Source organism: Lissotriton vulgaris, chromosome 2_1 (genome assembly GCF_964263255.1).
Source record: "Lissotriton vulgaris chromosome 2_1, aLisVul1.2, whole genome shotgun sequence".
NCBI lineage: Eukaryota > Metazoa > Chordata > Amphibia > Caudata > Salamandridae > Lissotriton > Lissotriton vulgaris.
Window position 1 is genome coordinate 614,778,418 of NC_141687.1, and position 25,755 is coordinate 614,804,172.

The 25,755-nt window shown below is 46.1% G+C and overlaps 2 protein-coding genes across 4 annotated transcripts in view; one reads left to right on the forward strand and one right to left on the reverse strand.

Annotated features, from left to right (window-relative positions):
- Positions 1 to 6,220: 6,220 nt before the first annotated feature.
- On the reverse strand, positions 6,221 to 9,278 carry NECTIN3 (nectin cell adhesion molecule 3). Its single transcript, XM_086955663.1, has one exon. It carries the CDS (start codon positions 8,849 to 8,851, stop codon positions 6,743 to 6,745), a length of 2,109 nt encoding a protein of 702 aa, XP_086811789.1. The 5' UTR covers positions 8,852 to 9,278; the 3' UTR covers positions 6,221 to 6,742.
- Positions 9,217 to 25,755, forward strand: part of TXLNA (taxilin alpha) — a 174,214-nt gene continuing 157,675 nt past the window's right edge. The window contains exon 1 of one of the 3 annotated variants that reach the window (XM_086955664.1): positions 9,217 to 9,424. The gene's annotated coding sequence lies outside the window, so the exon portion shown is untranslated. Of the gene's footprint in view, positions 9,425 to 9,533; positions 10,007 to 25,755 lie in introns of those variants that run through there. The other 2 variants (XM_086955665.1, XM_086955667.1) reach the window with 2 other exon arrangements.

Here is a 25,755-nt window from a genome sequence, read left to right on the forward strand (position 1 = left end):
TAGTGCTACACGTGCACCACGCATACACCTATACTGGTAGCAAGTCTCTGCACAGCACTGAGAGAGTCAGCACGCTTTTCATACGACTGTGCAGGAACATCAGAAGAATGATGACGTTCTGTGTTAAATTGATGTACCCTGCCCACTAGTTTGATTAAGAGGGTCCTATTCATTCAAACTACTGCTTGGCAAACAGATGCAAGAAACAAATACTTCTCAGCCTGGGAAACATGCGTCCCACCTACACGTTACTTCTCTACACCTGCGCTCTGGAGTACAATCCGTGAAACTTGCAGAATAGCAGCACTCGCAATGGGTTTAAGTAATCCTACAAACACGGGATTCAATGTGGCTCCAGGACTGCTACGCGAGGGATACTTAGAATGAGTTATCCACAGCAATTGTATGGGAGATTCAAAGAGACCCTTTGAAAGAAGCTATGTGCAACTTGCGGTGGGACCCCCAAAGCCCCACTCCCGACCATTACCATGCCCTCGCATCGCTTACCGCACAACCTCTCCTGTCCATTTGCAACCAGCTCGTCTTCGCTGCACTGGGGCCTGCCATAAACCTCTGCTGTCAATGACATAAAAGAGAGACTATTCTAAACTGACACGACTAGCCAATCATTGACAGGAGAACATCAGCCATCTTGGAAAGGAGACGTTTAACCGGACGGTCGGCAAAAATCACCAAGAATAGTTAGTAACATTAGGCGAAAATAAGCATTTTGGAAAAACGTAGCCAATATAACTCATACATTGAGACGGTAAATTGAAAATGCAAATATAGATGAAATTAAAGAAAAATGTATACACTAAAGAAAACATTTGATTCAGTTTTAAGATAGTCGGCAAATAAATTGTTTTAGCTAAACACCTTCATGGTGTGAGTCGCGGAGTCTAGGATACATTCCTTTCTAAGATGCGGTTATAGGAAGTGGCGCCTACCCAATAATACATGGCAGCCGGGGAATTCATGTTAGGCACGGAGAGATTAAACATAGACGGCGGGTGCCGGCAATGCCGGACCAGATTCGGGCAGCAAGCACCACTCACCAAGGACGGTGCAGCAGGGCTCTCCCGCCTCTGATGCCGCCGGGCTCCCTCAGCTCATGGGAGCCCGGCAGAGCGCCCGCCATGGTTGTTCTCCTGCAGGGAGTGGGGGACGCTTCTGCGAGCCTCCAAGATGGCGGCTCCTCCTCCCAGCCCTGCTGCGGCGATGACGTCAATGCCTTCGTGAGGCACGCTCACGGAAGAAAACACGAAAACGGCTCCGGGAACGTCTCCTACCGATTTTGCAGCTGGGAATCCAGGGGGGCGTGGCGGGAAAGACACGGACAGCGGGAGGGGGGGGGGGGGGGGGGGAGGAACGGACAGCATGAGGGGGGACAGGAAAGGAACCACTCACCTGGACTTCCTCTGCCGGCAGTCGGCCGCCAAATGGCCCAAACAAACCTCGACGAGCCCAAAAAAAAGCCACGCCCACCGCTGCATGGCGTGACCAAAAGAGAAAAATTCTCAGGAACGCCCCCGAATCTGGTCCGGCCTTGACGGACAGATCCGGCACCCAATGGCTAGCCTCCATTTATGGAGCTAGCCAATGGGAGCCGGGGGACGTTCTGGAAGTCCTTATTGTAATCAATGGATTTTGCCTGCGCCGAAAAGCTGCGCAGAGCACAGCCTTCGGCAGGCGAAACCCAAAAATGTTCGACTAGGATGAAAGCTCTCAACATTGACCCTATTCCAAAATATTTTATACAAAAGCAACAAGAATCTACTTGGGTCCAAATTCAAATGGGTAACTATTCCAAATATACAAAATAGACGATTACCTGTACTGGGGCTAAAAAGGGTTGCATCTTAGACCATAGTCTTTCTAATTATATGTGATGTACTCATTTTCTTTAGTTGATGGGGTCAAAAGCTGCTCTTCATTAATGGCCAGGAAAAAAGTACTATCCATGGCGTATGCTGATGATCTCACATTAATGGATAATGACCCAATGAGCTACAGATGTCCTTGGACTTTAATTTACAGAAAAATGGCATTCGGAGGAACAGGACCAAAATCATTACTTTTGATAGGTCAATCCAAAGGTTCAGTTGGACTGTCAAAGACAGATATTTGGAGACCTACCAAACAAAATAACTATTTGGGGTTTACTATATTCTCTCATTTGTCAATGTCACCACAAATAGCTTCACTATAAAAAAAAAATTACAATAAAAAAAAGCTTTATTCGGGGTCAAACGTTTCTTTTTTTAAACAAAATGTTTCTTGTGCAATGGCCCTCACCAATTTTAATGCCAAGAAAATGTATGTAACTCATGCCAAACTGCAAGATCTTGAGGTATCCTATCTCAGGACTATTTTTACTGCCCCATGTGAAGTCACACAATTTGAATTTGGTTTAACTACCATAGATAAACTGTGATGAGTCAGCTTTTCAAACCAAGGTCAAGTTGGCCACAGCACTGCTCTATCCGTCCCCTAAATTCTTAGGCGTGTGAAAGGAATCAAATGTAGTCGAATCGATTTTAAGGGGTTTACTTCTTAACTATGAGCTGCATGAGATGGTCATGCCTGTCAGAATAGCTCCAAAATAATTTAAACTCGAGATAAAAAAATATGAAAACCATAATTTTAAACAAGATTTAAGCTTCTCTACCAATTAAATGATGGAATAAATGTGCACCATCTTGTGTCTCCCTGTCCCGATCAAAGATATTTACCTGTACCAATGTGCCAGTACTTATGGTATTGCATGCATTACTCAGAACCAAGGCTGAATGAAGCTTGGAGCGTGCAACCAGTAAAGAACTGTAATTTGCTGGTTGGACCTGACTTGTCTCAGTTTTTGAAATCTGTCCCATATATCCTGCAAATATAGAAAAAAAATTACAACTGTTTAACCTTTATTTAATATGAACAATAGAGTCTGCTTACCTCATAGTTCCAATATTATACGGGTATTGTGCGATTAGTTAGCTGGCAGTTTCGTACTCTGCAACTGTGGCCCAAGGACATTAATTGACAAACTAAAATCTATGACCTCAGCTATATCAAAAGTATTTTTTAAATTATGTAGCAAGAACAACTAACAGGTATAAGTATGTGAAAAAATGCCCCTACTGCAATATTAGGGGTAACTATCCCTCACCAATGGGATGAGAGTCTCCTCTGCACCATGTGAGGGATAGATAGATCCTTCTGCATTATTTGGGGAGACAAGCCTCCAAACTTAAGTGTGCAATGAGGAGCTGCTTAGATGCCATTTGTGGGGAGAAGAGCCCCTTCAGCAGTAAGGGTGGCAAAGAGTCCTTTTTGCTGTGTGTGTAGTAGACATCAGTCCCTCTGACTTATTTGTGGGTAGAAGAGTCTCTTCTGTACAATGTGATGGGAGACTATTCTTTCCTAACCATGTGTGGGGTAGAAGTGCCTGCCTCTGCCCTAAAAGTGCGAAAAACAACCTATGTTGCTCCCCGTTATGGAAGAACAGGCTCCGGCTTTAGGTGTGGCGAGAATAGTCTTCTACTCACTAGTATCTGTGAGGAGACAGATCCCACCCATGCTGTGTGGAGAAAGGAGAAGAGCCACACTGAACAATGCACCTTGCATGGCTGGAGTGAATAGTTCTTTCTGGGCCACTGCGGTGCAGAAGTTCACTTCTGGAGCAAGCATGGAAAGAAAAGAGCATTTCCCCCAGCATCAATACAAAGGAAAGCATGTTACATTAACAAGTGTTACTGGAGACCTGACGATGGACCTGGAAACCATCCTTTCTCAAGTGGGAAGGATATGAAAGTGCCACCTGCCAGAAATTAAAGACAGCCTTTTAAACAGGTCCTCTTTATCCAGTCCACGGTGCTTGAAACACAATGACAACAACATGGATTTCAGAGATGCCAAAGGTGTAAGATTTGGAAGGCCATTTTGTCAACTGAATGTGCCATGGTGTGGTCCATGAGTTTAAGAACAGAGAGGGTCTAACTCCAGGATCTTTACATATGTGCACTGCAAAAACAGCAATACCCAGCACATGGTCTACCTCTAGTCTGTTTTGTCTTAAACTGGCCCCAGTAACCACCTACGCTCCAGTCCGTTCATACAAAGCAAACATCCCAGCCACAGCTAACGCCCCTTTATCCATCAGATTTGTTTAACTCAAATTACCACTGCAACTCCTACATCTCATGAACGTTCAAATAAAATCAAAGTGCTCCGCAAAATCTATTACACCTTGGGCATTTTCCCTCTAAAAATTAAAACCCCCCAATAACATTCCAATGTTTACTTAAAATCAAAGTATTCCCCTAAAATATCTTAAAGTGCATATCCAGATTTCTGATAGTGAGGTCACTGAATAAACTATCTGTGCAAGTTTGGGAGAAGAATTGAAATAAATCAGTTGGTATGTGCAAGTAGCAAGGTGAGATCGCGGGTTAAAAGCGTACATAGGAGTACCTACAGACCGAGAATTTTTTTTTTGTATTTGGGATTTCCTCGACAGGTTTTTTTGGTACACTTCAATTCCTTCGCGTGTTTATGGGCTGGGTGTTGTTTCTGTTCCCAACTCCCTGCTGTTATGTTTGTCTGAGTGTGTGTATTTGTACGGCACGTGGTTAATGCTGTGACCTGCATCAGTGTTTCTATAAGGGGTGGCCTTAAATAATATTTTCTCAGCTCACTGGCTGATGCGATATAGATTTCAGTAAAATTAGTTATTTGTACTTTACCAATCCAGTGGCTCATCCGGCTGCAGAGGCTAGTTTTATGGAGCGGTTACTGAATAAACTAGCTTTATCAACACAAGTGTCAATCCAGTCTTTTTTTGGATGCAAGGGAGCCCCTACAACAGAAATCAGCATACAGCTCAAGACAGTTAATTTAAATCAAAGCAGCCCAAATAACTTTCCCCACCTAAGGCAATTGATCAAAAATGTCCCAACAACCACTCATAGGTCTGTCAGACCGTTTACCTAATCTAAGCAGCACTCATATCCATTTATGCAAAATCAAGGTTTTTCTACCCAAACTAAAGGCACGCACGCCTGAATAAAATCAAAGCCTTTTTCCAACACCACTATAGTGGAGGGGCCGTTAGTCATTCCCCAATGAAACATGTCATCACATCAGGGCACTTAAATGAAGGCATTTGCCAATAAAATCAGACATCACGTCACGCATCAAAAGCATTCTGTACTAACACCAGCCATAAAATCCAAGCATTTCCTAATCACACCCTACATACAATTCAGGCACATTAATCTGAAACGAACCTTTCCGCAGACACATTATGCATCTCATGCTACCTAACATTATTTAGGCATTTCCCCAGAAGAAGTAAAACACCAAATGTAAGAGCAACATTACAAGTCATTCCCCAAATAACATAATACGACTCGGACTTATTTCCGTGTTGAATCACATCTTTAACTACAGCACTAAACTAATCGCACCATCACTATATAGCATAGACAACTAGAGTGTCGCTAAGTATCCCCAAAACTGCTGCCATACAATATTAGACACGCTGAACCTAAGCCTTGTCCATTCACAGTAGAAACACCAATTCCAAACTCATCTTTGTAGCGTCTGTTGTCGCCTCTGTAGGCTTTTGTGTTACTGCAGGAATTGTAGCACTGGCACCATTAGGAGTTTGTTTTGTAATCTACAGATGGTAACTAACGTCTGCTACATTGTTGGCAGAAACAACCAACGGCCACTAAGGCAGATATCATAGTCGAACATTCTGAAGGCCGAGAGGGCGCCACTCGAGAATCTTCGCCAGACACAAAAGACACCCAGTGATTTAATGTGTTCTCTGAAAGCAACAAAGGCAACGTGGCAATGGATCAGTGTTTATCTAAAGTACACTTGCAGAACAAATGCCCTCGATTAATAGCACTTTGAAACATTTATTGCACCCGAGAAGATACGTGAAAATGCGCTTTGGCCATTTCATCTGACACTTTCTTCACTCCTCCTCTCCGGGGCTTCTGTAATTTCTAAATTACATGGCTGATTAATAACGGGTACCCTATGTGGAGCCATCACTACAATACCGCCGTTTGTAGTGCTTTCACTGCTTAGTTTTAAAACCAGTTTATTTTCCTACAATAAGGGAACACCCACCCCCCCCCCCAGAAAGTGTTCCAGATACTAAAAGAATCCTAAAACATACAAATGGTCAAGAAAAAGAGCCAACCACTTTAAATCATTTGACGTGCTCTGTAATACAACAGAAAGTACTTTTATTTCAGAAAAGTTGTACGCTAGTTAGTGTTATTCAGTGCTGTTTTTTCCCAAGTAAATTGCTCAAGACTTGGCGATTAACGTGAAATTTGAAACGGGAGAATCAGGGAAAACTTTTTGATCCAATATGCCTTTCAAAACGCTGCATTTTTGGGTTTGTTGAAAGGGCATTTAAAGTGGGCCCCGTACCATTCATCTTCGATTTTTAAGAGAAAATGTAACCGGACAAACACCCCCTACATTCAAATCATTTGCGAAACAATCCGCAAAATTATGTTTGCCTACATTCTATATTGCCAAAATACAAAAAAACACATTGCAGTATTCAAAATTTGGCTGAATATCCAACCTTAAAAAAATATATCCACTTCAAAAAATACAAACTAAATGAATCACTATAAACTGTAAGCAACCTCGCAAATCAACTAGAGTGTGTGTGAGAGAGAAATTGGAGGCACGTTTGGGCCTTTTTAATTACTATTTTCTAGACGTACCACTCCTTTCGAGAAATGACTGAACCATCTACATGTGAAACAAAGTCATCGTCTTCATAAGAGTCTTCGTGGTAGGGGTCAGTGGCCATGGGCGTTTTCATGCCTTCGTAATAGTCCAGCGGCCGTTCGACCCGTTCCTGGTACCTGTTGTAAGCGTCCACACTGTTCCAGTTGGGTTTCTGAATGCTACCCATGTGCTCGCTCAAAATGAGATTGTTCATTGGATGCTGGTCTTTAGTGGATGTCGCGGCGTAGGGATCTAAATTGCCTGTTTGCAGGTCTTCCAACCGTGACTCCTTCTGCATGCCAGATGGCGGGATGTAGTTCTTAGTGAAGTAGTCGCCACGGAATGTCTGTCTTCTGCGATAAAACGTAACTCCAGCCACAACGATAACTAGGATCACCAAGAGGGACCCCCCCACTGCACAGCCTATGATGGTGCCCAGATTGTCCCCGAAGCTCATGTCCAAGGTCGAATCAGGGGCACGTCCTATCTTGGATAAAGTCGTGGCTCTGGTGCCAGTAGTTGCATGAAGATCGGGCAATGTGGGCTCCAAGGTGGGTGTTGTAGGGGGGTCTAGTATGCGGATGCTTTTCTGACCGCTTCGCTCCCCAAGTGCATTGGCCACCATACAGACATACACCCCAGAATGATTATGAGTCAGAGAACTACTGAAGAGTAACGTATTGTTCAGGGCCAGTAGCCCTTCAGGCCATTCCCCATCCAACCGACTCCAGGTAAACTCAGTCGGCGGAGGGTTAGAATCTGCGTTACATCGGAGATTTAAATTCTCACTGCCAACAAACCACTTTCCATCATGCCCGGTCACTGAAACCTCAGGGGCGTACAGAATATCCAAAATGTACGGCAGACGAACAGTTTTCTCCAAAGCTGGATGAGTGACCACGCAAGTAATAATCCGACCTTGGGCAAATTTAGTTGGAACCACCTTGTACTCGCTCACAACAGTGACTGTATGGTTGGAGGAAAAGGCAGTTTTGTCTTCGGCTTGACCCAGAATCCCTTCCCAACGAACAGCGGCAGCAGGTTTCCCATAGGCAGCTGTGCAAGTAGCTGCTACAGTCATATTCCCTTCATCTATCAGAGGATAAGGCCCACTGGTTAAACTTATACTGGGTTCCACTATCACAGTTACTTTTGTTGTCGACTGCGCATTCCCGAGTGGGAAAGTGGCTGCTTTGCAGACGTACTGTCCTGAATCGGAAAACTGAACATTGTAAAGTGTAAGTGACGCGTCGTGAAGCGACTGGCTCTTAAAAGCAGCTCTCCCACCGGGAATATTGCTCCCGTACTCCGGGTGGTTGACTGCCACAGTCACTGGGCCCGTGGCATTCGTCTTTTCCCAGGTGATCTGGGTGATGTTCTCGTTGGCTTCGAAGATGCACCTCAGAGTGACGTTCTTGCCCCACACGGCGGTCACTTGGGGGTCAGCCACGATACGCCCCGCTACAGCACCACATGCCTTCCACAGCAGCAGCGTCAGTGCCAGCAGAGACGCTGAGAGCGGCCGCTTGGGCCGCCCCAGATGGGCAGTGGGGTGCTTTGCTCGGCGTGCCTTGGTAGACATCGGTATGCAAGTCACTGTGTCTGTCCTAGAACCCACCAGTAGGCGCCGTGGGTAGGTGGGGGGTTCTTCCCTAGGGGCCATTCCTGCCACCCGTCGACTGAACTCGTCCAGGTCGTGGCGCGGCTGTCCGGCAGGAACTATGCTTTGTGTTACTTGAGCGGGCAGCACACTGTCCGCCGCATGGGCCACGACCCTCCTCGGTCCGTATGCTGGGTGGATAGACAGGTGGTCGCTGTACGCCATGTCAGCTCTTTCCTCTAGCGGGGCCATTTCGACCAGACTCGTTCCCGTGTGTACGTAATGAAAGGAGGTAGAAGGTTCCTCTTCAAACACCACTGATTCCTCTGGAACATGCTGGGGGTGGTCGGTAGTGTCTTCGTTATACCCCATACTGTCCGAATGAATCTTAAGGAAGCACTTGCAGGTCTCGGAGTCATTGAACGCAGGTTGCGGGGACACGGCGGGCGCCTCGCCGTGTCCGAGTGTGGCCGTCGGCTCGCGCTTCATCATGAGGGCTCCTTCATGTACCCCTGGCTCCGCCCGTGCGGGGCCCAGAGGGAAGACTGGATCTCTTGTGTTGCCATGGGCCGCCTCGGTGGCCACCTGTCCAGATTTTCCTTGAACAGTCCGCTAAGACTGCGACCCGTTGTCTGTTCAGGCTCTTGTAACGGACGTTTTCTGACCCATAATTACGGCAAGCAGCACCGGGGCTTGAAGGCATCAAGAGCTTACACCCAATCAGCTAGCTAAAAACATATCTCACCACCTGTAGACAAATGTAATGGCCTTTGATTGGATAGGAGAATCCTTGTCTTCGGATTGGCTATTGGAATTCTTGTCAGTAGTTTATTTGCTGTGCGGCTTCGGAATTCGCATGGTGAATACAGATTGGCTAGGCCAACTCTCGCCAGTCGTCCGTTGGCTGGAGGAGTCATGAGCCGCTGGCACTGCATGTAGCTGCTGCACGCCCACCCATCAGTCCATCCCTTGACTGGCTTGTAGCTTCCAGTTCTTAGCGAAACGGTGCCCGGGCCAGAAGTAACTCGTAAACACTGGTGGTCCTCGTGAATAGGACTGGGGCGGGTGAGTAGATTTTCTCAATAAATCAGTCAGAATGAACCGCTGCTACGTCTAAGCATAAACAATTACGGCACCCCAAGCTGCCTAGAGTCACCCGGTCTGTACATAACTCATGCATACGTCACCTCCTGCAAGCCCCTTTAGACCTCATTCCCGTTGCTCTTGAGCACCGCTGCTTCTCAACCGTGTCCAGGCCCCACCCTTCGCCACGGCAGCAAAAGGTCCCTTAGGGCTCGGGCCGACCTCTGGTGCAAGACTGGGTAAACTGTTTCCTGCTCCAAGAAACTCCACCTCTTGCTGTTGGTGGTCAGCTGAGAGTGCGGTGAGTGACGTATAGAAGAACTTGCTTTCCCCTTCTGCACTCGCCCGGCTTTGGTATGGCATATAGCGCTTCTGGTGTAAGCCCGCGCTGAGGCAGTGCAGAGGCGCGTAAGCATTAACTGACAAGCTTCTATATTGTCCATGAAATGCTTTGGAGGCGAGGGAACGCTTACCCTCGGTTTAGGATCCAAGTCGTTTGTGTTGCCAAAGTACTCGCGTGCCTTCCCCAACCCCGATCATTTTTGGGGAGCAAAACATCACCAGGTAGCTTTTACTATTTGCTGTGTTTATGTAACTTGTATTTCGCCTTCTTTGAACGCAGTCCTGTCCATCTAATTGTTCCTTTGGAAAGTAACAAAGAAAGGAAATAGGTAGATCTCAAGAAGAACGATATGTTCAGGATTGCGGTCCTAGTGTAGAGTGGTAAAGAACTTATGAGGCAAACGTGTTAATGACATTCTGGATGAGAATCTGGAGAATAGAGCTGTTCGAGATTTTGGAAAGGGAAAAACCTCAGTAAGGGCCCCGTTCAGGCTCGACTTGCACTTAGCGAATGTTCAAATGCGCAGATTTTTTTTAAAGGCAGAAAAAGAAAAAAAGACCTAGGGATACTGACTGCCTGATAATTCGCTAAGAGGTTAAAGGTTTTTTGAACTCGGGATTTCGTGAGAAAAGACAGGTACGCTTCTGCATGTGATTGACTGCTTGGTAGTTAGACTTTTTTCACGCACATATACAGAGGAGGTAGGCTGATTCTGTCTATTTTGTTTTGTTTATAGTCTGTTTGGACCGAGGCAGATTGAAGCTCGCAATAAGTGAATTCAATAGTGTATAAATGTGAGTAGTTGGTTATGTTTCTCTGAGGGTTTAGATGCTTGCTGGTAATTACACTCTGGGTGTTTTTTTCTTTTCTTTTTTTCTTTGGTGGAGGAATGATTTAAACTGAAGTGAATCATATATAACATGGAGACTGATGTGCCTGTTTATGTTATTTTGCAGCATTGCCCCTGACGAAGGGACTCTACATTTGTCCCGAAATGCATTGGGCGGGCGAATTATGATGCATACAAGAAAATTTAATGCATTGTTAATGTATAAAGCTGTATGATTTTGAATCAAAAAGTGTTTATGTATAAACACAAATTGTTGTGCTGAAATAAGTTCAACTGATGTGTAAAACATATGATTAAAGAAGATGTTTCTGTAAAGAAAAGGTTTAAACATGTTTGATCAATAGAGTTTATGTTGTTGTGCGCTACTGAGCCTGCGTTAACAGTCTGTTAACCAGCCACATTTTCATGCTATATTGTCGAGTGTTAGGGTACACTCATTCAGTCGCTGCACACAGATCACAATATTAGGTTCAGATTTGGTAAAATTTGAAACCATAAGGAGTGCTCGGCGCACAATTGTTCATTCCTTTCCTCCAGTAGGCACGGTGGGCAATGCACATGCTTTTAAAATTGATCCTGTCTTTTACTGGCAGCCAGTGGAGGGCTTTTAGTTCAGATTTCACTGATTGGCGACGGGGAATGCGCAGAAGCGTGCTGGCAGCGCAGTTTTGAATCACCTGGAGTCTTTTCAGAGTTGATTCAGGGGCACCTAGATAAAGGGTGTTTCCGAAATCCAGCCGGGAAAGGATTAGGCCCTGGACCATGAGCTGTCTGGCCTTGTAGGGGAGAAGCAGTAGGATTTTTCGGATGAGTCTTATAATGCCCATGCAGGTGGCAGATAATTTGGTTGCCTGGTGTCCGAAGGATAATGTGCTGTCAAGCCAAATTCCTAATCTCTTAATGGTGTTCCTGGCTGGGGGTGCTAGGCCTAGATCTGGTGGCCACACAGACTCAATGGAATTTTGAGGGGAATTGCCCAGTACCATTAGCTCTGTTTTGTCGCCGTTTAGTTCCAGGTAAGACTGACTCATCCAGGTACTTACTGCTTCCATGCAGCCTTTGAGATAGTTAGGACACTAAGAGGGATGATTTAGGGTAACCACCAGTTGCGTGTCATCCGCGTAGGACACGACTTGGACGCCGAAAGGGCGAATTATTTCTGCGAGGGGGTGCACGTATATGTTAAACAGTGTGGGGCTCAGGGACGAACCCTGGGGAACCCCACAACTGAGTGGTTTGCTGGGCGAGGTGGTATCGCCTTCGCAGACTCGGAAGGGGCGTTCTGACAGAAATGTTCGTAGCCAGGCCGCCGCTGTAGATGTTATCCCTAGTTCTGAGATTCTGTGAAGCAGGATGTCGTGATTCACAGGGTCGAAGGCGGCACTGAGGTCCAATAAGATAATGGCCGCAGTGCCGCCCTGATCCACGATCATTCTTGCTCCTTCTGTTACAGCTAGTAAATCGGTTTCTGTTCCGTGCATGGGGCGGAACCCAGTTTGAGATGAGTCCAGTAGTTTATTTGTTTCCAGGAATTCTGTGAGCGATTGGTTGACGTGCTTTTCCGCGATTTTGGATATCCAAGGTAGCAGGGAGATTGAGCGGTAATTTCCATGGGTTCATCTGATCTAGATTGGGTTTTTTCAGGAGGGCTTTGACTGTTGCCTGCTTCCATTTTGGGGGAACGAGTACTGAGGAAAGTGAATTGTTGATTAAGTTCAGAATGGTGGGCAGGATGGTAGGGGTGATTGTTCTGAGAAACTGAGCTGGGGCTGGATCGCTGGGAGATCCTGACTTTACCTGGAGTAATATGGTTTCCAGGCTGGTGGACTCCAGTGGTGGAAAGTTATCTAGGGTGGTAAGTGGAGGTGGACTGATATCCTTCTGTTCTATTTTGGGATGAGGGGGTGGGGGAAAGGATGAGTAGATTGTGGCTATTTTATTGAAGAAGTAGTCTGCCTGTTCATTGCAGCGAGTTTGAGCAGTGAGTGGATCTGGTGGTTTATCGGGAAGTTTGAGCAGGCTCTTCGCGATTTGATATATTTCCTTGGGTTTAGATGCTGCTTCGTTAATTTTGTTTTCGTAGAAGGTAGCTTGAGCTTTTTTAATGTCATTTTTATAGATTTTTATGGCGGCCCGATATTCATTTTTGCTGATTCGTGAGTAATCAATGCGCCATTTCCATTCCAATCTTTTGCATTCTTTTTTAAGAGTGCGCAGGTCCTGTGAGTACCAAGGAGCGTTTTTTGGTCTCTGTTTGGGTTTGATATCCTTAAATGGGATAGTAAGATCTAAGGAGGTGGTGATCCAGTTGTTGAAGTTGTCAATATTAATGATCGGATCGGGGTTGTTTACTGGGACAGAGGCTTCCAGAGTGGATGTCCACAGGTTGGTGTTAAGTTGTGACCATTTGCAGTCCCTGCAAGAGGCTGTGGAAGGTTTCTGCATACAAAGTATTTCCAAGGGCTTGATGTAGAGCATGCCTCCTGTTGCAAGTCTCAGGGAAATCAAAGACTTCAACATCTTCTGGGTACCAGCTTTTGGAACAGGATGTTTTAGAGGAAAAGGATAACCATATGCTGTCAATGACGCCGCAATCGGCAACGTGACCTGATGGCACTACAGAGGGCACCCCCGCACTTCGCACAGCAACCCTGGCCTCCCCGACGACAACGCCATCTGCCACCGAGCTGCTGATTGCACCGTGACCTGTGGGCTCCGCACAGCTTCGCTTCACACCGGTGTCTTGGCATTACCGCCGCTGCCTGCACCGTGAACTGTGGACACCACTTGTGGAGAACATGGAGCACCGTCCTGTTTTGCACTGCAGCCCTGCTCTCACCGATGACAACACCCCAGGCTGACATAGACGCCTTGCCTGCACCGTGGTTTGGGGGCACCGCTTGCTTGTTACTCAGTGTACCACTCCGTCACACACCGCAGCCATGGCTCACCAACACCATCAACTCTAGATTGTCAACCGATGCCAATGCCTGCACCTTGACCTGTGGGCCCCACACACTGCATGCCTCACACCACAGCCTTGAGTCTACCGAAGACAGTGCTTCAGCAACAACAACGCAGCTGCTTGCACCATTACCTGTCAGCACTGCAACAAGCACTGCCCCACTTCACACTGCAGCCCTGGTCTCCCCGATGCTGCTGGACAGCCGTCACCAAGCCGCTCTATGCGCCATGACCTCGGGGCACCGCCAGTCGCTCCGCTCCGCTTCACACCGCATCCCCGGTGCCTGCCAAGGCTCCTGACTTCAAACTTACGGAGTTCGACCTGTAACTCGTGTGACTTCAAGCGCCTGACAATTCCTGCACTGACTTCCGAAACCGACGCTGCTCCTCCGGAGCTCACCGCAAGATCTGACGCCCTGCATCTCCAAAGGTACTAGTTTATGGGTTTTCCCAACGCCATAACGGGCCCGCGACCTGCCGTAACTGTTGGATTTGTTTGTTCACAACGCCATAATAGCCCTGGACGGAGCTATCGACTTCTTCAATGAACTGTATATAAAGTTTGTGGATTACTGTATGTTGTTTTTTTATTGTTTTGGTCTTGTTTTACTCTGATAAATATTGGGTATTTTTCTAAAACTGGTGTGGTGTCCTTTTTGTAGTGTTTTCACTGTATTACTACTGGTTAAGTGCAATTGCTTTACACACTGCCTCTGGGATAAGCCTGACTGTGTGTTTCAAACTACCAAGGGGGGTGAACAGGAGTTATTTTAGTTGTGTAATCCCCTTATACTGACTCGAGGGGTGGATTCTGCCTAGCTTGGGTGCAAACCCTAGCCAACCAGAAAACCCATTTCTAACAACACTCTACTCTGCAACACTGCACTCTCTGCCACTGAACTCTACTCTGTACTACTGCACTCTATGCAAATGCACTCTACGGCACTCTACTTTGCATCACTGTACTCTGCAGCACTGCACCCATTGCCAATTTACTCTATACCAGTCTATTACTGTCCTTTATGCTACTCTACTCTGCACCCCTCTACTCAGCTGCAGCACTTTACTATGTACCACTCAAATCTGCGCCACTGCACTCTACACCTCTATTCTCTGCAACCAATGCACTCTACACCAGTCCACTCTACGCCACTCTACTGTATGCTACTCTAAGCGTCTCTTCTCAGTGGCACTGCAATACACAACCGTATTCCACACCCCTCTACTCTGCAACCAATGCACTCTACACCAGATCACTCTACTCCACTCTACTGTATGCTACTCTACGCGTCTCTTCTCTGTGGCACTGAAATACACAACACTTTTCCACACTATGCCAATCTCCTCCACACCACTAACTTTTAGCCATGCCAGGGCTCGACAAATCCACTCGACCGCTCGCATTTGCGAGGTAAATTGTATGAGGTCGAGCTATTTTTAGGTCCTACTCGCCCTTTCTGGCGAGTAGGGAAAACTGTGTCCTCCGTCTTTGAAAACGGAGCAAATGTGACAAGATAACAAGATTTAAAGGCCTTTTTATTGCTCAAAAAGCAAATGAGCAACAAAGAGGCCTTTAAATCTTGTTATCTTGTCACATTTGCTCCTCTTTCAGAAACGGAGGTCAAGTAGGTTACTGTTAGGTCGAAGAGTTTTTTTTAAAGTACTAGACCTCCAGGACTAGTATAATTTTTCAGATTTGTCGAGCCCTGCCATGCTGAACATCAGCCACACTGATGTACAACATGGCTAAAACACATTGGCAAAGCCAGTAGCTCTTGCATAGGCGCGATCTATTGGCTTTACCAATGCTTGTTTCTTTGGGTTAATGGAAAAGGTACCTACAGCAATGAACAGGAATAGTTTATTTCTTTTACTGTGTGGAAACTTGAAATATACATACATTTTGTTTTTGCAAACAAAATGGAACCTTTTTTAAGGACTAATGAAGAAAAGTTTTTGTTTGGACTAACCACATGTGTGAACACAACCTGAAATGTGTCAGGCCTATACGTTGCAAGAACATAACATGGCCAAGAATTGTGTTCTGATTGAAAATGCTAGAGCATATGTGCTAGGATTGGTGGGGTGCCATCTCTATTGTTAGAGTAACTTGCTTTTTTGAGTTGTGGTACATTTTATGCAATGTTCAGTGGGTTAACCATTAGTGCATCAGGTGTTAGCAGAATAAATATGTATAGCGTGACAGGGAGGAGGACTTGTGTGGCTCTTCTTTTGTCATGTTTGTCTGCTGAGTGAGGGTAGTTTTGGAGTTGAAAGTGGGACGTCATGGGTTCTGATAATGGATTAGTACTTTTTAGGTGCACTTCGGTGGCAGAATGAAGAGCTGCCGAATAGTATGATGTGACCTATTGAAGTAGGTTAAAGAGGAGGTATGGATTAATTGTTCTTTGGTGAAGGACGTTGAGGTAGGACCTTTTTCTCAGATTTTTGAAGTGTTTGATGTGAATGTTGAATTACTGATGAGCAGTAATGAATGACACCCAGAGTCTTCCGCTTTTAGTGGCCCATGCTCGTAGGAGTTGAGTATATGAATGACTGGCTTTTGAGAGAGTATTTTTAGTAGCTGACTATGGACACAGAGTTGGGAATGATAAGATGTTGAACACTTAGAGGTCGCACATGAATAAAACATTTGCTAGCATTCGCGCCAAGAATTTTCAATTCTATTAAGGACACGGAGGCGAGGATTATGCTTTCTCTTTCGTTCACTGTAATCACAGCAGCCAATGGAAAAACGTTCAATGAGTAACAAAACTACATTGTCCATTATGCTTTGCATCAGTCACGCCCTCTTACCCCCCAATAAGAGCCATCAACACTATAAAAGTCCACTGTAATTCAACAAAAGTGATCCAATAACATCCTCCTACATGGAAGTTTAACAGGAAACCAAAGGTCCAAATACAGACTTCAACATGAAGAACTTTCTTCTTCTGATTTCTTGTCTGTTCCTAGAAGAAAAACATTAACAACCTGTAATTTCTGTTTATTGTGAAATTTTCAACATGACATCATATACGGGTGGGTAAGCATGTACCATGATATTGAAATATAGCCAGGTGGGATAATCCTCGCCTCCGTGTCCTTAATAGAATTGAAAATTCTTGGCGCGAATGCTAGCAATTTTTTTTAATTCTATTACAGGACCGGAGGCTTCGGATTATGCTAGTTTAATGCTTATCAAAAACAACAGATGTGGAGGCGTGGCCTGAGGCTCCTTTCACTGTGCTCCGGACTGGTTTTTGGGCAGATTGGAGCCCAAACCACCTTGTTTCTGGCCCTGTGCTCCTCGGCTGTGAGCAGAAAATGGCGGCCGCCTCGGCGGCCCGCCCCTGAGTTGCATGGCCTGGGCACCACTGATCCTTCCCTCTGGGCCCTCCCTGCGGTGTCAGGGTAGCAGCCGTGCCCACCTGCTGTCCGGTGCTGCCAGATATGGGTGAGGGAGCGGCGAGGATCAGAGCCGCAGGGCGAGCCCTGCCATTTGCGCTGGAAGCCGGGGTGCAGAGTTCCCGCCGGCTGCCTACTCCGGGCGCTGATCTCCGGAGTGGACTGTCATCTAGATCATCCTGGCGGTGAGTAGCTGTGACTGGGGGCATGGCTGGCTTAGCTTCCGCTGCCGGGCAACGGCGTGGAGCGGAGGATCGGGGCCTGATTAACCCCTTACGCTCTTAGCCTGATCCGCTCTGTGGGCCCTGCGTGCGCTGGTGTTGGGGATCCTCTGAGCTGGTTAGAGACCGGGCTCCGGCGCCTTGGGTTCTGGCCCATCGGGACCCTGCTTGGCAGGATCAGCCGGCATCTGATGCCGCAGCCGGGCAGAGGTGAGGCGGGTGGGATGGGCCCGGATTTTCTTGGGCTCCCTCTGTGCGTCTGGACCGCCCCCTCGGCCCAGCCTCGCCTGCTCTCTGTAAGTGGCTAGGCCTGCTGGGGAATACGCCCTGGTACCTCTTGTTCAGGCCTGCACAGGACCGCTAGAGATCGCCCTGAGGGGCACGGCCTCTGATTGCTGCTGCACCGCCTCCTGTGTCTTGGCCTCTGGGGAATGTCGACCTGAGGAGAGGCGGTGAATCCTAGTTCGGCCTCCGCCTTTGGACCCCCAGTAAGTGGAGGAGGAGCCTCTGTACCGGCTGGGGCTGGTGGTTATGGGGCGAGGTATCGGCTGAGGCCCCCCCTTTTTGGCCCTGCATTGCTTCGCTCTGTGCTTACCTGCAGCTGGTGAGGCCCGCCTACCCGGTGGCGTGCTGACCCGGCTACCTTAATTTCCGGGAGAGAGATGCCATCCTCAGGGCGGCTAGGGCGCAGGGTCCACTGCTGTTTCAAAACAACATGATGATGGTCTTCCCAGACTACACCAGGGAGGTGCAGGCCCAGCGTCAAACTTACGATGAGGTTAAACAGAAGCTCAGCAACATGGGTCTTCGCTACGGTCTTCTCTTCCAGGCTCAGAGTTGCCTTTCAAGACAAGACATTCTTCTTCGACAGCCCCCAGGCAGCGTGGACCTGGCGCACGGAAGAAACGCCCCTCCTGAATCGGCCGGTTCCTTTCCCCACCCGGCGAGTTCCTTCCGCAGCCCCACCCAACCTTGCCTAAAACCCAGAGACGCCGGACTAGGTCCCGCAAGTAAAACAACCGCGGGGGGGGAGGGAGGCATCCTGATCACCAGGTGCACAGTCCCAGCGCCCTCTCTCCCATGCTTCAACTCAGAGGTCCGCCACCCCCAGCCCGATTACCTTTCTGATTGACTTGAGCCGTATCCCGGACCCCTCTGAGACCTTGCGTCTGGCCATATCTGATGCCGACCTGTCTAAGAGCCCTGCGCTCCGTTGATCCAGAGAAGACGAGGGTACTTGAACTGTGGCATAAAGCCAGAATTCCCCATTTCGCTTCCCAGAATGCTCCTACATTTATGATTGTTATCTAATCTCTACGATGGGAGTGACCCATCTTCATTGTAACCACGGTTTTTTATCAACTGCTTCCTATTTCAGTTCCTGGACTTACTTGTATTCCTTGCTGCATATTTGTCCTAAACGTAATTGCAGCTGATGACAAACCTTTTATCCGGCTACATGGAAGGGGTCCATCTCTGCCATGTCCATGTTCCGCTAACTGTTTTAGCTTAGCACTTAGACTTATTGTTGGATTGTTGTTCTGAGTTGTTTTCTCTTTAAGGGCGACAGATTCTTCATCTTCAGAAGTGTAGGATTGGGGGAGTTAGGAGGCAAAGGAGGGTGTGTAGACTGTTGTTTCCCGATTGTTTGTTGTTTTTAGCCACCTACGGGCCGCTGTTCCCTGTTTTTCTTGGTAGCTTTACATGCATGTATGCCTTTGACGACGACACAAGACTTACCAGATCGCACAACTTGCACCCAAAAACCCCAGCCACGGAACGCTGCTTCCCTTGGGACCCGAGCCTGCTTGCGTCACTGTTCCATACAATCTCCACCTCGATCATGTCCACCTTAAATAGAACCCTCCACATCCTGTCATGGAACGTCAATGGCCTACTAGACCACATAAAACATACTGCTGTTCTTCGTAGCGCCCAACAACACACGCCTGATATCCTGTTCCTACAAGAAACACACCTTCTGGGTACACAATGCAACTTCCTTGCCCGTTATGGGTTTGATAGGGTCTGGCATTCCGGTTTTATACGGGGCTCCCGGGGAAGTTGCCATACTGCTTCGGATGGGGCTCCCCTTTACCTTGGCGCAGGCCGAAACGGACACACAAGGCCGCTATGTGGCCCTAACGGGTATGATCGGAGAACACCCCTTTAATCTCCTATGTACATACATCCCCCCCCCCCCCCCCCCCACCACCATGGCCTCCGCCTCCGACGTCTTACACGTGTACTCTCCTCCTTTCCACAGGGTCTGACGGTCATTGGAGGCGACTTCAACGCCGTTCTGCAACCCTCTCGTGACACGACAGGTACTCCATTGGCTTCCCGCCTTGCCTCTGCTGAACGCCTATCTGATTGGTCCTCTGCCATGGGTCTTTGCTATGCTTGGAGGGTGTGGAACCCCAGCAGGGAACAATATACCCACACTTAGGTGACCCACCGTACCCACTCTCGTATCGACCTCTTCCTGCTACCTGTCCTGGACTGAAAAATGTATAAATAAGCGGAATTGCGCTCTAGGGTCACAGTTTTGGAAGATGCCAAGAGTATTGAGTAACGGCTGAGCCATAGCTGATTTCGTTTAAGGTCAGTTTTGATATACACGATATACCTGACAAAATAACGTTAGAGATTTTGGTAGGTGGGTGATTTAACCCACAGACATGTTTTGTTGAAACTGCAGGTTGACTACGTTATGACGAAGAGGACACTCATGTGAGTATGTCTTCGTACTTTTTGTGACTTTATAAGCACTTCGCGTTTTCACTTTCACCTGAACACAAAACACGCACACCTTTTTGCATGCAGCATGCCATGTCATGTTATCTATTGTTATCTTTTGATTATGCACGATAAGCTGATCGTTTATTCATATGCTTTTGAATTCTTAGTGCCACTCCCCGAGGAAGGGCTTTTAGGCCCGAAATGCATAGGAGGATTGGACAGCAATGATGTTCAAAGGAATGTCAATCAGAAATATAAGTTGATTAATGAAATAAGAGAAGTTGAATCAAGATGAACTCACAAATGAATATTAAAAACAATTGAACATTCAAATGAAAAGTTGAGTGGAATCCTTTTTTTATCAAGAGGAGATCTTAGTGTGCCCTGGAGGGATGCCGCTAATGGTCCATTAGCAGCACGTTCTATATTAATGTCGAGAGACGCCACTGGTCGGAAGACGTCACCTCAGGAGCACCTATAGCATAAGCAACAAAGCTTGCAGTACACAAGAAAAAACGTTTGTTCGAAAAGGGTTGTGCAACTAGAGTGCACTTCCGCTTATTTATACATTTTTCCGCCCAGCCTGATAGGTGGCACACCAGCAAGTAACAATGAGTAATACTTCATATGAAGACATTGCAAAAAGCACGGAGGCTAGAGCTGATACCTTTGCATACCTTCGCATTCAAGGAGGATGAATCCACTAGAATTTACGCATTAATTCGGGAGGAAATCACACAGGCCTCCACAACCAATAGCAAGGAACAAAACATCAGACAACTAATATATTTATCAAAACGGGAGGATAAAGTATCACCGGTCTCAGAGAATTCCCAGAGGCCTACGTATAGCTTTGAAACCCTCACTCTGTAAAAATTCCAAACTTTTCTAGGAGAAGTGGTATGCAATCCTAAATAAATGTTCTCTGAATCTTATCCTGCTAATTATCGAAGAACTCTCAGGAATCCTAGAAGAATTAAAAAACGAAATTGAAGAGATATCTTTAGAACTTGCAAGCACGATGTCAGAGGAAGACTGGAGCAAGATATTGGAGGATATTAACAATCAAATCGCCAAACATACACGTGAAATGAACAACAGAAAAATCAGGAAGTTTAAGAGGGACACCCTCGATTATAAAGTAGTCTAGGTTTACACGTGAGCTGAAGTGTATGCCCAGAAGAGGAGAAATCGCCCATACACTCAGCAAACAGACACTTCTTCCTCAGACAGTGACACAACACAACGCATGCTACCAGGAAGAGTTCAAGTAACACCTAGAACCCAGGAAACCTCAATCAACAAGGAGACTGCAACAACAAGTTCTTTTTTTAGAGCAGGGCCTGCCACCTTCAGGAGACCCAGGAGGGGTAAAGGAAAAAGAAAAAACATCCCAATACAAGGAGCACAACAGTGCCCAAGAAAGACAAGGAGAAAAAGAAAACCCAGACTTAGACCAGCGGTCATAAATATTTCAGATTATAACTTGACTAATCATGAGATCAGGTTACTTCAAAAGGGAGCATCCTTTGTACCGACAACTAGTTCAGATCAACTGGAGTTAGAGGTGAGCTTCTTCAAGTTCACGAGGAAATTAAAATTGAGGCATTTTTTTTATAACGTTCTACCGAAACCAGACACAGGAGAACCTGATCAACTAATGGGACTAGACCAAGTAGTACTTTCCAAGCACCAGTGAGTCACAAAACGCTCGACCTCTTCGAGAGATTAGTCAAACAAGATCTATCTAAATTAAACCCAAGACGACACGTAAAAAAGAAAAACATCACACAGAAGGACTTGGATACCCTAAAAAAACTAGCAAACAATGACTCGATCATATGCACCAAAGCGGATAAAGGGGGTGCCCTGGTTATCATGGACAAGAACATGTACACAAATAAAGTCCTGGAACATATATCTGACCAAAACACATACTCAAAATTGAAGGGTAATCCCACAATGGAATACATGAAAGTACTGAGAGAAATAATAGAGAAGGCATATGTAATGGGTACAATCAATGAAAAAACAAAAAGATTTTTGATAAAAGAACACCCAAGAAGTCCGGTATTGTACATGATACCCAAGATACACAAAAATCTCCATGATACGCCTCTTCGACCGATTGTTTCTACATGTGGCAGTCTACATGAACCATTGGGTCAACTACTGGACAAATACTTACAACTGACTGTAAAGAGCATGGCAACATATGTGAAAGATACCACTGACTTTTTTTTAATCAAGCTTCAAGCAGTGGAAATCAGACAAGAAGAAACGTTAATCTTATGTACAGCGGACGTCAGATCGCTGTACACCTCAATTCTCCATGCATTAGGTATAGAAGCCGTGGACCAGCTATCATAAACACCGAACTGGAAATTCCAATGAAAACATTCCTAATGGAGTTGATGTTATTCACACTCTATCACAGTTATTTTAAATACGACAATGAATGGTACCAACAACTCTTAGGGACATCCATGGGCAATTCGGCTGCGCCGGCGTATGCAAATATCTTCATGATGCAATATGAGGACCAAAACATTTTGTCTAAAGATAATTGGCGTGAAAATTCCAAACTGATCATCAGATACATAGACGACATGTTTATAATTTGGAAAAGCATGAAAGAAAAGCTGCAGCTAGCATTAATGGAATTGAACAGAGCAGATGACAGAATAAAATTCACATGGGAGATGTCGGAAAAGAAAGTAAAATTTCTTGATGTAGAAGTCACAATCACGGAAAAAGGGTTTGAAACTGATATATACCGCAAACCAACTGACAGAAATAATACCATACACTTTTCAAGTTTCCATCAGATGTCTTTGAAACAGCACCTGCCATTTTCACAAATGACAAGGGTGAAACGCATAACATCCGATGAAACCAAAGCAGCACAAAGGATAGACAAGATGGGTTGCAGATTTTCAAAGAGAGGTTATCCACAGGAAACTATTGATAAAGCCAAAAAAAGAGCGCAGGACACCAGACTAACAGATCTACTAAAAGCATACTACGGCATTGGCAAATTCTAGACCTGGAAGTGGATTTCAACTGTATTTTTAATACACCACCTCTTTGCCTATACCCGAGGCAGAAATCTAGGAGAAATCTTGAAACAGAAATCGTTCCCAAAGAGATACACAAGGAGACAAGACCCTGTCTGAATTGCGGGAACTGCAATAACTTTATCTGAGGTAATGTCATAAATCACCCCATGAAAGGACATGAGAATAAATTAAAAGTAACAGCAACATGTGACACCTCAAACGTAATCTACCTACTCAAATGCCCTTGCGGCAAAACATATGTGGGGAAAACCGAAAGGAAAATCAAAGTCAGAGTAACAGAACATAAATCTAATAATCGGACACACAACACTAAATCTTAAATATCGCAGCACAGTTTCTGGAAGCACATCATAATATCTCACAATTGAAATTCCCGATACTGGAGTGCGTAGAGAAGCAAGAAGGAAGAGACCATAATAAATACTTGTTTCAACGTGAAAATGTTTGGATACAAAGACTGTTCAAGCAAGCCAACTGTGCTTAATGATCGAATGGAGTTGTCATGTTATCTGTAATTGGCGCCCTCTGAGTCGCAGGTTCCTTGATACCGTTGTGGTAAAATGTCTGCATTTTACAGCACCCTGTAATTATAGTTATTACTTTAGGTTCAAGTTTTAATCGTGCATTTTAATTTTAATTTATCCATGATATACATTCTTTATCTCAAACACGTTACCTACACTGACGTTTTCTAACATACATCGGGTTTTTGATAGATACGTTTTTCGTGACACTGTTTTTTTTTGGTGTTGAGTATTTCGTTTAGATGCAGATTCGAGCGCTGTAGGTTCGCTCGATATAGGCTGACGTGAGTCTTTTTTTCCATGGTATTTAGCTTGAAGGATAGGTTACAGTCATGTGATCAAGTGTTTGTCCAATTAGAACATATTTTGGTTTTAAACACGGAAGCGCGTAAGAGCGCTCCAGGTTCCTGAAAGTTTCGGAAGGTGCCGAGAGTATTGAGTAACGGCTGAGCCATAGCTGATTTCGTTTAAGGTCAGTTTTGATACACACGATATACCTGACAAAATAACGTTAGAGATTTTGGTAGGTGGGTGATTTAACCCACAGACATGTTTTGTTGAAACTGCAGGTTGACTACGTTATGACGAAGAGGACACTCATGTATTTCTTCGTACTTTTTGTGACTTTATAAGCACATCGCGTTTACACTTTCACCCGAACACAAAACACGCACACCTTTTGCATGCAGCATGCCATGTCATGTTATCTATTATCTTTTGATTATGCACGATAAGCTGATCGTTTATTCATATGCTTTTGAATTCTTAGTGCCACTCCCTGAGGAAGGGCTTTTAGGCCCGAAATGCATAGGAGGATTGGACAGCAATGATGTTCAAAGGAATGTCAATCAGAAATATAAGTTGATTAATGAAATAAGAGAAGTTGAATCAAGATGAACTCACGAATGAATAATAAAAAGAATTGAAAATTCAAATGAAAAGTTGAGTGGAATACTTTTTTTTATCAAGAGGAGATCTTAGTGTGCGGCATGGCAGATGAATGCCTGGTTCCTGCAAGATGCAGAATTCGTTGAATCCCTCAGGCAGTAACTGAGGCATTATTTCTCGACTAATACGGGTTCGGTCTCTTCACCGGGAACATTACGGGAGGACGGCAAGGCCACTATACGAGGGGTGGCTAGAGGTTTGGTCCACGCGAAACGCATGGAGCAGACCGCCCGACTAGTGGAGCTGAATGCCCAAGCGTCACAGTTGGAGGGCGCCCAGGCTAACACGGACAGCGATGACTTCGATCGACAGCTTACACTGCTCCACGAAGAGATCTGCCAGATCTCGCTGGAGTCCGCTAAAATGCTGTGGCACACTGGTATGGCTGGAGCATTAAAAATGGCAAATTACTTCACAATTTAGTGTCTTACCCCAAAGCCAACCACATTATTCCTGAGATTCGTGATGAGACCTGGGTTCATCATGTCACTTCCTAAGCCTTCGCCCAAACTTTCGCGGGCTACTATGCTGCCCTCTACGCGGCCCGACCTCCCAGAACCTCTCTGGCTGATTCGTTATCCAAGACCGGGACTCAGCTGCCCTGCCTCTCCCAGACTGTCTCGGAGATCCTGGATCTTCCTTTCACCCCGGAATAGATACATTGGGCTATTTCCCTGTTGCGCTCCGGCAAGACCCCCGGGCCCGACGGTTACCCCCAAGAATACTACGCGACCTACCGTGACACACTGGTCCCACATTTAGTGGAATTGTTTAAACATGTAGTGGACACAGGGTTCTTCCCAACAGAGACTGATGTGGCTACTATTGTAGTCCTCCCAAAGACACAGCCGCCCTCCCTTGCCTGTGCGGACTACCGCCCCATCTCCCTCCTAAATACGGGGGTAAACATTTTCGCCACTGCTGTGGCCCAAATACTCCACCCCCATTTGCAAGAGTTGGTTCACCCAGATCAATGCTGCTTTATGCCTGCCCAGGGCACCCGGCACTGCATACGCCGCTTTCACCTTGCCCTTGCACACAGCCATCACCTCACCCCATACTTGGCCTTGCTTTTCATAGATGTTGAAAAAGCATTTGATACGGTAGATTGGAGCTACCTTGTGGACGTGTTGGAGGGGATGGGTTTCGGCCCCCCCCCCGTTTCAACGCCTTATCCGGGTCCTATACTACAATCCCTAGGCAAAGGTCCACATTAATGGCGTGCTTTCCGAG

Coding starts and splice junctions, on each gene's coding strand:
- NECTIN3 (XM_086955663.1), bottom strand. CDS start 8,851: ATGATGAAGCGCGAGCCGACGGCCACACTCGGACACGGCGAGGCGCCC.